The following is a 15,307-nucleotide window of genomic DNA, read 5'->3' as shown; positions in this document are numbered from 1 at the left end:
GATATATTCAAGTCTGATTTAGAGGGATTTTTGATTAATAAGGGAGTTAAGGGTTATGGGAAACGGGCACAAAAGTGGAGTTAAGGCCACAATCAGATCATCCTTGATCTTATAGAAAGGTGGAGCATGCTTGAGGGATGAATAACCTAATTTTGCTCCTATTTCTTTTGATCTTATGACATCCTTTCTGACTGTAACAAAGGTAAATGATCCATCCTCAACCTTCTGCACCTGACTATGGCCTTAGACATGGTTGACCAAACCATCCTCCTGCAACCCTTCTCCCTGTCATTCAGCTGGATGGGACTGCACTTGTCTGGTTCAATTGTTATTGATTTAATCATCCCCAGCATATCACTTACAATGACTGCTCTTCCCAACTCTAAATTGTTATCTCTGAAGTCCCCCATACATCTGCCCTGATCCCCCTGCTATTTCCCATCTAATTGCTGCCCCTTAGCAACATCATCTGAAAACATAGTTCTAGTTTTCACATGTACACTGGTAACCCAGCTGTACCTCACTACCACCTCTCTCGTCTCTACTGTTGCTAAATTATCAGACTGCTTATCAGACATCGAGGGCAGAATATTGTCGTCAGCGTGCGGGGATGGGCCCAACACGCCCCGACGCATAAAATGATGCGAGGTAACATCGGATGTGAGTCCTGACGTCATCATGCGCCTGAGGCAGCTGCGCACCCACTGAACTGTCAATGGCCTATTAAGGCCATTAAGAAAGCAATTTACACTATTAACAATGCTGCCTGTCCATCCTTAAGGTTGGCAGGCAGGCGAAGAGCCCAAGCGGCCTTCGCATTTTCCAGGAAACCTCATCCCCAGGCGGGATGAGTTTTCCAGAAGGTTTTATAAGATTAATAAATAAATTTTGTTCACTTCACAAACATGTCCCAGCTCATGTGACTGTCACATGAGGGGACATATTTAAATCATTTTTCCTTATTTTTAAAAAACTTTTATTATCCACTTAATCTCCCTGAGGCAGCTCTGCGCTTCAGGGAGATTGCTGCACTCTTTCGCATGCATGTATGAAAGAGCGCAGGCCCCGACTCTTCCTCCTCCTCCTGCTCGCACAGGTAGCACTTGAGTGCTACTGGCCACGCGTTATACTGGGTGGGCCTTAATTGGCTCGCCCGTGTAAAATGGCGGTGCGCAGCCAATCTTGGGCGGCGATTGGCTCCGCGCCCGCCTGCTAGAGGTAAGATTCTACTGCTAGTATCCTGAAATGCAGGAATTTTGTTTCATTGAATATTCGGAGGAGTGTTCAGTCACGACCAACTCCCTTCCCTACCTGCTGATTCCCTATCCCCAGCCTCTATCAGTCTCAACCAGACTTATTATAATTGCATTGTCCTATTCAGAGCTGAGCTCTGACACATCTATCCTCTGCATTATGATGAAAACTTCCACATCATTAATTTCACCTGTTTCCTCCCATGCCTCAGCTTATCAGTGAATGAAATCCCCATTCATGCTTTTGTAACCGCTGACGGTTCCAGCATAATAAGAGCAAAACTCTGCAAATGCGGGAAAACTGAAATAAAAACAGAAAATGTTGGAAATACAAAGCAGGTCTAGCAGCATCTGTAGAGAGAAAAGCAGAGTTGACGTTTTGAGTTGAATTTGACTCTTCTTCAGAACTGCAAGAAGATCCTGCTGAGTATTTCTAGCACTTTCTATTGGCTATTCCAATTCTCTCCTGGTTGTCCTCCCACCTTGCACCCCCTATAAACACAAGTTAATCCAAAAATCTGCTGCTCTTTTCCTGACTCAGATCAAGTCCCTTGCCCACATCAGCCCTGTCCCTCTGGACCTACATTGGGTCCTGGTCTGGTAATGCCTCAATTTTAAAATTCTGAACCTTGTGTCCAAATCTCTCCATGGCCTCACCCCATTCTATCTCTGTAACACCCTCCAATTGTTTGAACACACTACACTGCTTCAATCCTGGTCACTTGTGCATCCCTAACTTCCTTTGCCTGACCATTGGTGCCAATGCCTTCAGCAGTCTAATCCTTTAGTTCAACAGCTCCCATCCTAAACCCTCTTCACCTCTTGCTTGAAGACAACTAAAGCTGACTTCTTTAACCAACCACCTGTCCTAATGTCTTCTCCTTTGACTCAGTAGGAATTTTTGACTGATTACTCTCCTGTGAAGCATCTTGGGATGTTTGACTATGTTAAAATTGCTTTATAAAGCAGGTCATTATTTTAAATATTTTCTAAATGTCTTTGCAGGGAGAATTGGAGAGAGAAATCGAGAAGCTTCAGGGAGTCCAGCAGAACTGTTCAAACAAACAGCAAGAGTTGGAGAGATCAGAATTAGAAGTAAAGGTAGAAAAACGTGGACCTGGATTTACAGGATCACAGAATTGTTACAGCACAGAAAGAGGCCATTCGGCCCATTGTGTGGGCACCATCTCTCCAAATGAGCGATTCACTTACTTTCTTTCTCTTGCCTTCTCCATATGACCCTGCACGTTCTTCCTTTTCATGTAACGGTTTAATCCCCTTTTGTATGCCTCGATTGAATCTGCCTCCACCAAACTCTCAGGCAATGCATTACAGACTCTAACCACCTGCTGTGTGAATAAGTTCTTTGGAATATCACTTTTGCTTCTTTTACCAATTACTTTAAATCTATGTTCTCTTGTTCTTGATACTTTCATGAGTGGGAACAGTTTCTCCCTATCTACTTCATCCATTATTTTAAATACCTCTATTAGATCTCCCCCAAGCCTCCTGTTCTCCAAGGAAAACAGTCCTAACTTCTCCAGTCTATCTTCATAACTGAAGTTCCTCATGCTGGAACCATTCTCATGAATCTTTCTGCACTCTCTCCAACAGAAAGACATTATCTCCTCATTGAGTTAATGAGTACATCAGAAACAGACCTTCCAAACCAGGCTGGTTCTGTTGGGACCAAATTACTGATTACACTGAGTTCCCGTGTGTTTGATATGAGGGGGAGCTGCTAAACTCTACCTGCACCACCCAGGGAATATTATTCCATCACTTAGATATAGGGTTGCCGACTGTGATTAAGTGTATTCCTGGAGGTTTCATCACATGACTTGCCTCCGTGCTCCAGCCACTAGTCAGCCAGCACATGCATCCTTGTGATGCACTGCTTTCCTACACTAATGGGAAAGCAAGATGTTTCATTATCCAATTGGATGATGCTTTACTGTCAGCCAAGAAGTCTTTTTTTTCCTACATTTTCAATATTTTTATATCTGGTAAAGAGAAATGTTGAAAGGACAAAAATTAACAACCTTTTTGAATGTCCCAATGATTTTTCTCCAGGGTTGCACGCAGCAGTATCCTGGGGATTGATCATCAATTCCTATAGACTCCAGGCCAATCCTGGAAGGTTGGCAACCCTACGTGGACTCTGGATTTACAGAAACAGACACAGCCAGGGACTGTCAGTTGAAGACTTGTCCTGAAGTCTGAATCATATAAACATAGAAAGGAAGAGGAAGAAAAGCACATTAGCCCCATTGAGCCTGCCCCATGCAGACAGGGTTCAATCACACACATCACTGATCCACCCTGAACCATGTAGTCACCTGGGAAAGACAAACAAAGGAGAGAATAACCCCTACAGCCAATTCAGGACAAACTCCAGCTCCCTTTTAAAAGGTGGTAGTGACTCCATACCCACCACATGTTCAGGGAGACTGTTCCAGACATTGAAGGCTCTGGTGACTAACCTAACTCTGTGTCCATGGATTTTATACACAGACCCTCTAGTCCTACCCTCCTGATCCATCTCAAGTACCTCACCCAACGAGTGAGTCCAATAATGCCTCTATCATTTTCAAAACCTCCATCATGTCCCTCTCAGCCTGCCTTTCTCTAAATCACTCAGCCTCTTGGAGCTGATCCTCTGAACTAAAATCTATCAGACTCTGTGTCATTCTGGTCACCATCCTCTCCAGAATCTCAATCTCCTTCAACAGGTCTGGGCACCAAAATTGGAGCCATCACTCCAGGTATGGATGGACCAGGTGGCAGTGCCATATCCAGTCTAAATACAGTGCTCTTTCTTTTAAACTCCAGGTAACACTGGTTTACTCTGTTTTCTCTCCCAGTAGACACCACCCCCCCACCCCCACTGTTTGTCTATCTTTAACGGGTAGTGATCTAAACAAACTGTCTCACCTCAGGAAAGTGCCGTGTGCTCAGGGTAACATCTGTGTGGAAGGGCCGTTTGTAATGAAAGTTGGTTTGGGTTTCAGACACAAATCTATGAGCTGAAAGACAATCTATCGAAGAGCTTCTCTGAATGGAGGAGAAAACTGGAAGAGGATGAAGAATTCACACAGAAACTGATCAATGAGGAGGGGCTCCGAGCCCTCTCACAGATTAGAAGTCATTCAGAAGCAATAAACAAGAGGATGGAACAGATTACATTAATAAATGGAGAAACCCAGAGTCTGGTGCAGAGAGACCGTCTCTCCTTTATTCAGGTACATCTTCAATATAAACAGGGTCATGTCTGGGGACTGGGGTCTTTCTGTGAGGCTGAATTGTTTGGAGATTGTTGGTGGGCCCGCCTTTGGAGCTGCACCCTCAGCCCTGCCCTCGGAGTGTTGGAGCTGCCCCTTCAGCCCTGCCTTCAGCGTGTTGGTGTTGTCCCAGGATGGAGTGCAGTGAAATGTGGGATTACCTCCCATTCCTGTGAATGGCCCCACACACTGAACTCTTTCCTCTGAACCTGAAATTCACTGTTTGATTCCATTGGGAGTTGGTTTGTTCGTTGACTGATTTGATCTCCTCTCTTTATTCACAGAATTCGAAGCGGCTCCTTTCCAGGTAAGTTCCTCTCAGTCATAAAGTACCTGCTGCTGATAGAGAACATTCACTGGTATCTGGATGAAGTGTGAAAGTAGAATCATGGCTTGGAAACCTTCCCAAATAAGATGCTTTCAAATGATGAAAATATTAATTGATGTTTTTTACAAATATGAAGTTAATAATATTGTTATGTTTTGGGTCTGTTTCTTTAATTTAGGTTAAAATGGAGGAATGAAGGGGGTCATGTGATCTGTTCTGAATTCTGCTGACATTGAGGCCGGATTTTTGTTCCTCAGACAGATAATAGGAGTCAGGAAATTTCCTGGCTTGCCGCACCCACCTCAGAAGAAAATCCCATGAATGGTAGAATCTTTGCTCAGGTAGGGGTTGGGGGGTAGGGTAGGATGTGAGGCAACCAGGTTTGGGATGGAGTCGGGCCCCCTGCCCCTGGACACTGATTGGAGGTGGCCACAGGGGCTTTTTTATCCTTTACTCTTCCCCTTGTCCTATACATGCCAGTTGATGCCAACCATGCACCCCTCCACCCACTCCCAATGGACCCTCATACCTCCATAGCAAGTCATGCCCCCTAGGCACTGCTATGGCCCCTTACAGCCCTCATGCAAACTTAATGCCAATCATATCACCCCAGACCCTCCACCCACCCCCATGATGACTCCTTATAGCTCCATGCCAACATTCTGCCAATTCACCCACTTCACGCTCTTATATTCTCCATGACAACTCATCCAGTATCCACCATGGGCAGACCTCAGGAGCCATGTTGAGATGAAGTAAAATAAAATTTTAAATTTCTATTACAGCCTTCACTATTTAAAAAAAAACTCTCATTCATGAAGACTAATTCAAAACTTGTAAATACCCTTAAATACCTAATCCCTTACAAAAAAGACTTGTTTTTATAATCCCACATCAACACAGCTAATCCTTTGAACCATCAATAAAACTGTGAATTTGGGTTTCCTGTTGTGATAATTATAGGTTGTGGATAGCAGCCAAGCATTAATAATGAAATAACAATAGTCCTTAGGGTAATGTCAACAAACAGCTATTGCAGCTGCTAGGCCAGATTTTTAAAATCTCTCATTGACCCAGGTAGCCTATAGTTTTTAAATTTTAAAGGGTTGGAGATTTAAATAACTTCACATCTTGACAATTCTACTGACCTTATCTGCCCTTCAAGAGCATTTACATTTACTTCCACATTGCATGTTAAGGCCCTTACCATAGCAAAAATGGGGCCTGTTTAAACTCAGACAGGACTAAGTTCAAATGGCCCTATTGAGTTCATATTTCCCTCATGTGAACCATGCCCTGTCTCTTTTTTCTGACCAGCAAAAATGGGATCTGTCGGACATGGGGGCGGGACCTCTGATTCCAGGTCCATCCAGAACCATTTTGGAAGATTCACAAAGTCTCCATGACATTGTGAAAATCCGGGCATAAACTTGAGAGGCTTGATTGTTAATGATTAAATCATGGCCCAGATTGTTCCACTCAGAAGGTGCAAGGTGTTCATGCTTGTGGACAATGGCAGAACCATCTGTGCTGACAGTGGATAGAGTGATAGTCTCCAGAGTTCCAGGAAGGTGTTATGAATGTTGGGTTTTGTAAATGGTTTTATTTTAACTGTCTATTTAATTTCAAGATAGAATAGAATTAGGGTCTAATGAATAGCTAATCAGCATTTCTACTTGGATTCAAGACCCATGTCACCCATGTTGCCATGGAGATGGGCTTTGAGAAGGCAAGAGTTTCTAAGATATCCCTGAATCTTTCAGACACAGGTGATCTTCAGGGATCCGAGAGAGAGAGAGAAATTTGGCAGAGCATAGCTTGGGTAAATGTGACCGTGTCCATTTTGGCAGGAAGAATAGAAAAGCAGTATACTATTTAAATGGAGAGATATTGCAGAACTTGGTGGTACAGAAGGATCTGGGTATCCTGTTACATGAATTACATAAAGTTAGTAAGCAGGTACAGCAAATGATTAGGAAGGCAAATGGTATATGGGTATTTATTGCAAGAGGAATGGAATATAAAAGTGGGGAAGTTTTAATGCAATTGTACAGGGCCTTGGTGAGACCACATCTGAAGTACAATGTACTGTTTTTGTCCCCTTATTTGAAAAAAAGATATAATTCTTTAGAAGCAGTTCAAAGAAGGCTCACTTGACTCATTCCTGGGATGAAGGATTTAAGAAGCAAGGTTGAACAGGTTAGGCCTATACACATTGGAGTTCAGAAAAATGAGAGGTTATCTTATTGAAACATATAAGATCCTGAGGGACTGGATAGGGAGAATGTTTCCTCTTTTTGGGGGAAGCTAGGGCTTGGGGAAATAGTTTAAGAATACAAGGTTTCCCTTTTAAGACAGAGATGAGGGTTTTTTTCCTTGAATGGTGAAGAGAGAGAGAGACAGATAGACAGAGAGATCATAATTAGAGGCAGTTAGTCACTATGGTTCATCATGCAGGAATTAATGGGGAGGTGGTGGCGTGTGGTATTGTCACTGGACTAGTAATCGTTAGCAGGTTAATGCTCTGGGGACGTGGTTGGAATCTCACCATGGCAGTTGATGAAATTTGAATTCAATAAAAACAATCTAGAATTAAAAGTCTAATGATGACCACAAAACAATTGTAAAAACCCATCTGGTTCACTAATGGCCTACATGTGACTCCAGACCCATAGCAATGTGGTTGACTCTGAAATGGCCTTCTCAAAGGCAATTATGGATGGGCAATAAATGTTGGTTCTATTCATGTTCGAACCAAAAAAAAAATGCAGGTGGGGTCTTGCAGTTGGATTGAAAAGACCACATTTGTGAGGATTTTAAATGAGATAGGGAGAGAATCTCCAGGAAAGGTCTCACCATGTAATACAGTTCTGGGGTTAAAAATTACCAGGCTGGGAAAGGAAAAAATTGGAAATAAACCCCCAGGAGCTGAAATCACTTTAGACTGGTTCCAGGAAAATTCAATGTCTACTTCAGGGACAGAATGAGATATAACTGTAGCATGGGGTAAAAGATAAAGGGGTTTTAGTGGTTTAAAGTATAAGTTCCCTACAAAATAATTTTTAGTCAGTGTTGCTTTTAGTTTGCTTGTTACAGTAAAAGTAATTCCTTTTTATTGGTTACAGGGAATTCATATTGCTTTTCAAAAGTTATTGGTCTCTAGAGAGATCATAACATATTTAATAGTGGTTTCAGATGTTATTGGCTCAGGAAACCTGTGAGAAATGCAGTGACATGGTCTGTTCCATTGGTATGTGGAGTTCCCCAGGAAACCGTTAGTCAGGAATTGAGAGAGAGACAAAGCTGCAGTGTCCTTCCACTATCTAAACCTTTGCCAAACTGGGGCAAAGCAGGGGGCAGGAAGCTGCAATTGGGGACCTGTGGGGCAATTCCTGTCAATCAGAGGGGGAAACAGGAGCTCTGGGTCTCCATTGAGAAAGGGGAAATGTATAAGGGATGCTCAAGATTGAAAGGTTGGAGCTGGGGAGGCCAAAGGCTTCCTTGTATGACCTGGGCTTCTCCCTTCTGGCCCACAAGGAGTGCTAAAAGCAACAGATCTTTAGAACAGACCTTGGTCAGTCAGCTCCTCCAGTCTCTGATCTACTGCTGGGCAGCTGACAGCACAGGCCTTGCCCTAACTACACTCACAATTCAGTTACTGACCTGATTATATCATCACGTAGTAACTTTCAAATGTCAATTGTACCCCGAATGCCTTTCACAGGAACCTCATCAATGTCCTGATTTGTGCTTGTTAAAATTTAAATGGATGAGAATGGAATTGGGTTGCTTGATCCAAATGTTTTAATCCAAAATCCTCTCCCTCCCATCAGGGAGTTAAAATTGATTCATCTGTGAGGGAATCTCACTGATTGCAGGTCCTGGAGAGGATGTTCCTTCTCCTCTCTTCGCTTCACCTGATTGTAGTGAGTGTGTTCCTGCAGAGAGGGAGAAGCACAGACTGGAGACCCTCAGGATAATAATCATTATTAATAAAGCAAAGATGAGGCTCCAGTACAGAGAAACTGGGCTGCACACAGACGGATTTGACAATCGCAAACAGCTGAAGTGGCAGCAAACCAGGATCCTACTGCACATGTGGTGACAGTGTGAATGCAGGGAGACTGTAAACCACAGGATTCTTCCATTTTCAGGGTGGGTTGCTGCGGGGTGTCAGTATGAGCATTAAAAGGGGTGCAGGTTGTTGCACTGATCACTGGTTCCACTTTGTGTTTCTGATCTGAAATGTCTACACTGATAAAAACATTCTCTCCTCTTTCATTACAGAGTGACTGAGTCTTGGAGAATTACAAACCCAGGCGTTTCAGAGCTCAACCTGAACCTGTCCAATATATCTCAACTTATCCAGAAGAAGCTGAATGGATGGGAAAAGTACCACTCAGACATATTGGGAATCATCAGTAAGAACATGCTGCATTAAAGAGTAATGTAGTAAAAAGACTTTGGTTTAGATTTTCCGCTCCTGCCAGCAGTGGGCATTGTTGGCTAATTGAATTTTGGCCATTCTCCAAATTTTCCCATCCTGCCCACAATGACGCCTGCTGCTGATGGGGCCAGAAAATCCTGCCCTTCCATTTATTTAGAGCTTTTCATGACTAACCCTAAGTATTTAGAGTCAATGAAGTTCTATTTTTGAAGTGTAGTCACTGTTGTAACGTAGAATATATAAGGATGGAATATATAACCCACCATTGAGTAATATGAAGGAGGCTGGACCTCGTTGCATCACAATTCCCAATCACAGCGTGCCTTGTTTACAGTGCCAACTTCCACCAAATACAGGACTGGAGAGAGCCCACTGAATGAAACTCTTCCCCCAGACAGCGCCCCTGTCTCAGAGAATGTCCTCCAGCCATTGACTGGGATCTATGGAAGAGCGGGAATATTTCAAGGTCTGTTTATAATCTTGAACAGCAATCACATTGACTGTAATTTATATTTAACACTTTCTTTTTAGTGATGTTCCTCACTCAGAATTTAGTGTGAGGGGTTTAAGGTTCAAGTTCCTGTTCCCTTCTCACAGCTCTGAATTGGTTCAAGTCTCAGAGCTAGGCCTAAGGGAGTGTTGGTGAATTCAGGGAGAACAGGGAGCAACAGTTTAACGTACAGGAGGAACACCAGATTCATCTCAATTCACAACTGAATTTTCACTGCTGTGTGAAAACAGGCAGAGACTTCAAGTTGTATTCAGGATGGAACAGTAACAGGAGGCAGAGAGCCCAGGACACACTCCTGTACTCAGGATGGGACAGTAACAGGAGGCGAAGAGCCCAGGACACACTCCTGTATGCAGGATGGGACAGTAACAGGAGGCAGAGAGCCCAGGACACACTCCTGTATTCAGGATTTGTCAGGACCAGGAGGGGAGTGAGTCCAGGGCACACTCCACTGAGCTGTGTATTCCCAGTATGGCCAGTGCTGAGACTGTGGGTCTGTAACTGTGAGATGTGTTGTGTGTCTGTGAATCCCCCCACCTTATGTTTGTGGGAATATGTGCACAGTATCAGGGGTTTGTGTGATTAAACTGACTGCTACTGTTTGTCTCACTGCAGTGTTTGCACTGAGTGAACAACACAGGGACCCACACACTGCTATTGAACAGGGATTCTGACTGAAGGCCATTTATTTAACACGGGGAGAATATAGTCTAACAGGTAGAATGGGGATGACAGTGTCTGGGAAATACTGATAGTCCTAGTTTACAGCTGTCAGTCATTGATCTGAGTGGAATCACCCTGTCTGACCAATCTCTTCTCCCCTCTCTAGGGAAAAATTCCTTGAGCCTGGATCCAAAGACAGCAAACTGGAACTTGGTTCTGTCTGATGATCTAAGATCAGTAACATGGACTGAACATGAACAACTCTACCCACCTGACCCAGAGAGATTTAAAGACCGTCCCCAAGTCCTCTGCTCCCAGAGCTTTTCTTCTGGATCCCATTCCTGGGATGTGGAAACTGACGGGGATTACTGGAGAATAGGGATTGTTTATGGTAGTTTAGAGAGGGAGGGGGAAATCTCTTATCTTGGGAACAACGATAAATCCTGGAGTTTGGATTTTATTGCTGGTTACCTGACAGCCCGGCACAATTCCCAGTTCACAGTCCTCCCATCGATTCCGTCTAAAAACAGGATCCGGGTTCAGTTGGACTATGAGGCTGGGACTGTGTCATTTTATCAGGTCACTGACTTAGTGACACATATTTACACATTTCAAACAAGATTCACTGAACCAGTGTTTCCAGCATTTTATAGTTGGGACAAATCGTTAAAACTGTTAAATTAATTCTGATATCTGAGACTCGGTTACATCACTTCTGGTTCAGGGGATTTGATGATGACACTTCCAGCCTTTTGGGCTCTAAATGAGACAAAAGCTGTGCAAGAGCCCAAGGTAAAATCCCTGTGTCTGCATATTGAGGTTCAAGGTAGTGTTTGGGCATTGGACCTCATCTGATGTGACATCAAAGCTGAAGAGTAAAACAAAGCTTTAAAAAAATTTTTTACCAACAATTCTTCATCTTCTCCATTCCTCAAAGAAATTTAAGACTGAGATATTCCATTCTGAAAATACAGCCAGAATATGTAAAATTAAATATCCCTTTCTGTTTGGTGTATTCTGATGATGCCATTGCCAGGTCACCCCCTTTGATGATGTAGTACCTGAGTCTCCTGCTCTGATGATGTCAGGAACTTGGTGCTTTGGTGTTTTTAAGGATCTCTGGGGCCTTTATGCTTTTCCTTGTAAGATCTGCCATTAAAGCTAAAAACAGCTGCTTTTAGTGACTTTGCTGCAATTTGTAGTGTTTCAATTGATTGTCCACCTCAGTTGTATAATTTTACAGCTTTAGTTGTATAATTGTTGTGGTACTAATCTCAGTAGTAAATCATAGTTGTGGCACGCAATTGCGCATTAAACTCCATAAAGTACTGGCAAGCACACCTCTATTAACCTCGGTGGTGAATCATAGTAGCATTAATCATGGTTAAATATTTTGTATTAGCTTTAGGTTTTAGCCATGTTTCCGTTAGCAATGTTCGATTAGTAAAAAGAATTCCAGTTAGACAGTGTTTTCACTGATAACAACTGCCTCTGTTAGCTTCAGCCTTGAAAAGGCACCTCTGCCATTGACCTGGAAAATTAGGGAGTGGGTCAAGTTATGGTTAGTTATTCCTGTTCAAACTGCAGTTATCACTCCTAATTCGATGAGGTAATACCTTGAAACATGTGGATCCTCAAATAGCAAGAGTGAAAGAAAGGTATAAAAAGAAACTGTTAGAATAGATACTTACGATTTGAACAAGGCTTGGCCAGCTGATCCCCTCGAGCTCGAAACCTGTGACCCAGTGAATTCTCCGGACTTTACCTTTAGCATACATGATTATTATTAAGAAAAGTTATCATAGTACCTATGTGATTACTGGTAATAATAGTTATCTTTCTTTACCTAACTCCTATGAAAACCAAAAAATGCTTTTGAAATCTATTGACTTGTGGAATAATTTATGAAGTTATAATTAAGAACTTTAACAATTGGCACCACAGATAAAGGGGGCAAATGTGTTGGCTATACTTGGCAGGACATAGTGTTTAGGATAGCAACCTGTATATACCTGATATTTAACGTTGCTAGGTTACAGTAAATTATTGTGCCAGGCCCATTATCAAACTCTAAACTACTTGAGAGTTTACAGAAACCTATCCTTGCTCTCCAAGCATCGGAATTTGTACTCAACGCAGTCAGATACAGAGTCGCATTTAAATGGCTTTGAGCCTCTTTGGTGACAGTCACAGACAAATGTAAGGCAAATGATTCCTGGATTATATTTCCAGAGTTCACCACTGTGATAAATGCAGTGAGGTGTAGACAGAGCTTGGAATGTGGGGTGGTTTTTGGGTTGGAACCAGCAGGGTCAGATGCAATAATCTGGGACTGTTGACTGGTGTCCCAACGTCGCTATACACCAGTATTCTGTACCAGTTCATCTCTCCCTTTGTCTAAAGATGGAATGAAAAAAGAGAAGTTAAGACCTCACAGCAAGCATCAGAAAGTAAAGTTGTTGTGAGGAGAAAATGGTTCAGGCAGAAGGCTGATGGGTTAAGACTGATTATTAGTAATTGTTGTAGAGGCTCAAGCCAGACAATGGAACATGATCATTTACTGTGGAAACAGATTCCTCCTCTTTTGATTGATGTGTAAGGATGATATCATTCGCTTTATGAATTTGCAGGCTCTCCCTTTTAAAAGGCACCAACATTTAACTTCTGTTAAACCAAATTTAAAGAAAACTTATTAGTAATCAGGTAAATAGTCAGGCCAAAGGACTCCCTCGACAGACTGCTGCCTGGACCTGTTAATGGCCACCTTCGCCAGGCCAGGCCCAGGAGTACTCCCATAAGAAGGTTCACTGATCTGCCAGCTTCCCTCTGCACCAGATGGCCAGAGATCAGCAGCATGAAATTGAAATGCAGTCTGAAACTGAGGAGCAGTCCTGTCAGATAGTGGAAGAGGGTCTGCATTCTCTCACTCTCTTATTCATCCTTCGAGGCAGAGTTATCCATGTTCATTGTCTGGGATGTTTGGTAGAGTTCTGGTGGGTACATAGGTAACTGCTAAGACCGATTTGCACCTGGAAAGTTCTGCTGTAAATAGGACAGGATAGCGTAGACAATTGAGTTTTGGATGAGTTGCTTACTTGGGATTTTCTTTCCTTGTGTTTTATTAATAATACTAATAAGATTATAAATAATTAGTAGGTAATAAATACAAAATAAATATAAAAATATTTAAGAGGGAAGTGAGGAGAAATGTTTTCTCTCTGAACTCTGTTAGTCTGGAATTCTTTTACTGAGAGCGGTGGAGTCAGGGTCATTGAATATTTTTCAGGCTGAGTTAGATAGATTCTTAAACAAAAACAAAAATTGCTGGATAAACTCAGCAGGTCTGACAGCATCTGCGGAGAGAAAGACAGAGTTAACATTTCAAGTCTGTATGACTCTTCTTCAGAACACTGATAGAAAGATTCTTGATTGACGAGGGAGTCATAGGTTATCAAAAAGCAGAGCAGGCTCAGGGTTGGGCGAATGGTCTACTCCTGCTCCTAATTGTACGAAACTCCTAAGTGAAGCCTTCAGAGTGTCCATATAGTGCTTCCTTTGACCACCATCAGAGCGCACCCCAGACTCACGCTTTCCATGGAAGATTCGCTTTGGTGAGCGTCAGGCAGTTTGGCTATATGACCAGCCTAATTTATGTGGTGACTGTCTCAATATGGTGTGGATGCTCGGCATGACAGCCTGGGTGAGCACCTCAGTGTTCTGTCCTGTCATCTGATCTTCAGAAGCTTCTGAAAGCAGCTCAGGTAAAAGTGGTTGATCTTCTTGGCATGACACTAGTACACAGTCCAAATCTCACATGTGTAGAGCAGAGTGAGCAGACTTACTTCTCTTCATTTCCAGGCAGATGTTCGAAGTCTGACAAAGGCTACACTTGCTTTGACCATTTTTGCATGTGTTTTGTCATTGGTATAGACAGCACAAGAAAGTGTGCTTCTGAGATAAGTGAACTTATCCACTGTTGACAGGTTCTGGTCATGGACTGAAACCTTGGGCTTGAGGTAGGGCTTTCATGGAGCAGGCTGGTACATTACTTCAATTTTGTTCATGCTGATTGTCAGGCTGAAGTTGTTTGCATGTATTAGAGAACAAATCCATGCAATGTAAATTGCATGTCCAGCTCCGAACCAGCATCTAGTGCACAATCATCAGCAAATAGGAAATGATGAAATATGTCCATGGAGACTGAGTCTTTGCCTGGAGTTGTCTCAGATTGAGCATCTTCCCGTTAGTGCGATATCTGATATCGATGCCAGGGGATCACCATCATGGAAGGCATTGGAGATCATGGGGAAGATAAAAAGGTGAAGCTGGTTGATGCTAGCACAGAGCCCTGTTCAACTCCATTTGTGACTGGGAATGAATCAGAAGACTCACCATCATCCAGGACACATATCAGCAGGCCATCGTGGAACTGTTGAACCATTGTGGTGAATTCCTCTCTTACTTCCAAAGTTCCTCACAGTTGACCATGTCAAAGGCCTTGGTCAGGTTAACAAATGTGGGTTGGAGGTCCATGTTCTACCTTTGGAATTTTTCACATGCTACATAAATGTGAAACACAAACTCCTTTATAAAACTCTGGTTGGACCCCAACTACTATTGTGTCCAATTCTGGTCACCACACTTTAGGGAGGGTGTAAGGTCCTTGAGAAGGTTCAGAAGAAATTTACTAGAATAGTTCCAGGGATGGAGGTTTTAGTTCCAACGTTAGGAACATAGGAAATAGAAACAGAAGTAGGCCATTAAGCCCGTCGAGTTTGCTCCGCCATTTAAACAGATCATGACTGATCATTTACCTCTATGCCA

The 15,307-nt window shown here is 42.8% G+C and overlaps 1 protein-coding gene across 2 annotated transcripts in view; it reads left to right on the top strand.

The window, feature by feature from the left end:
- Positions 1 to 12,012, top strand: part of LOC144685700 (E3 ubiquitin/ISG15 ligase TRIM25-like) — a 30,685-nt gene extending 18,673 nt beyond the window's left edge. The window contains exons 2-7 of one of the 2 annotated variants that reach the window (XM_078550497.1): positions 2,259 to 2,354; positions 4,265 to 4,495; positions 4,819 to 4,841; positions 9,150 to 9,283; positions 9,644 to 9,775; positions 10,650 to 12,012. In XM_078550497.1, the coding sequence (XP_078406623.1) occupies positions 2,259 to 2,354; positions 4,265 to 4,495; positions 4,819 to 4,841; positions 9,150 to 9,283; positions 9,644 to 9,775; positions 10,650 to 11,167 (1,134 nt within the window). In that variant the 3' untranslated portion in view covers positions 11,168 to 12,012. The remainder of the gene's footprint in view (positions 1 to 2,258; positions 2,355 to 4,264; positions 4,496 to 4,818; positions 4,842 to 9,149; positions 9,284 to 9,643; positions 9,776 to 10,649) is intronic. The other variant, XM_078550498.1, reaches the window with a different exon arrangement.
- The last annotated feature ends 3,295 nt before the right edge of the window (positions 12,013 to 15,307 follow it).

Source organism: Cetorhinus maximus, chromosome 10, assembly GCF_964194155.1.
Source record: "Cetorhinus maximus chromosome 10, sCetMax3.hap1.1, whole genome shotgun sequence".
NCBI lineage: Eukaryota > Metazoa > Chordata > Chondrichthyes > Lamniformes > Cetorhinidae > Cetorhinus > Cetorhinus maximus.
The sequence above is the reverse complement of the archived record's forward strand: the minus strand, read 5'-3'. Positions and strand labels throughout refer to the sequence as shown.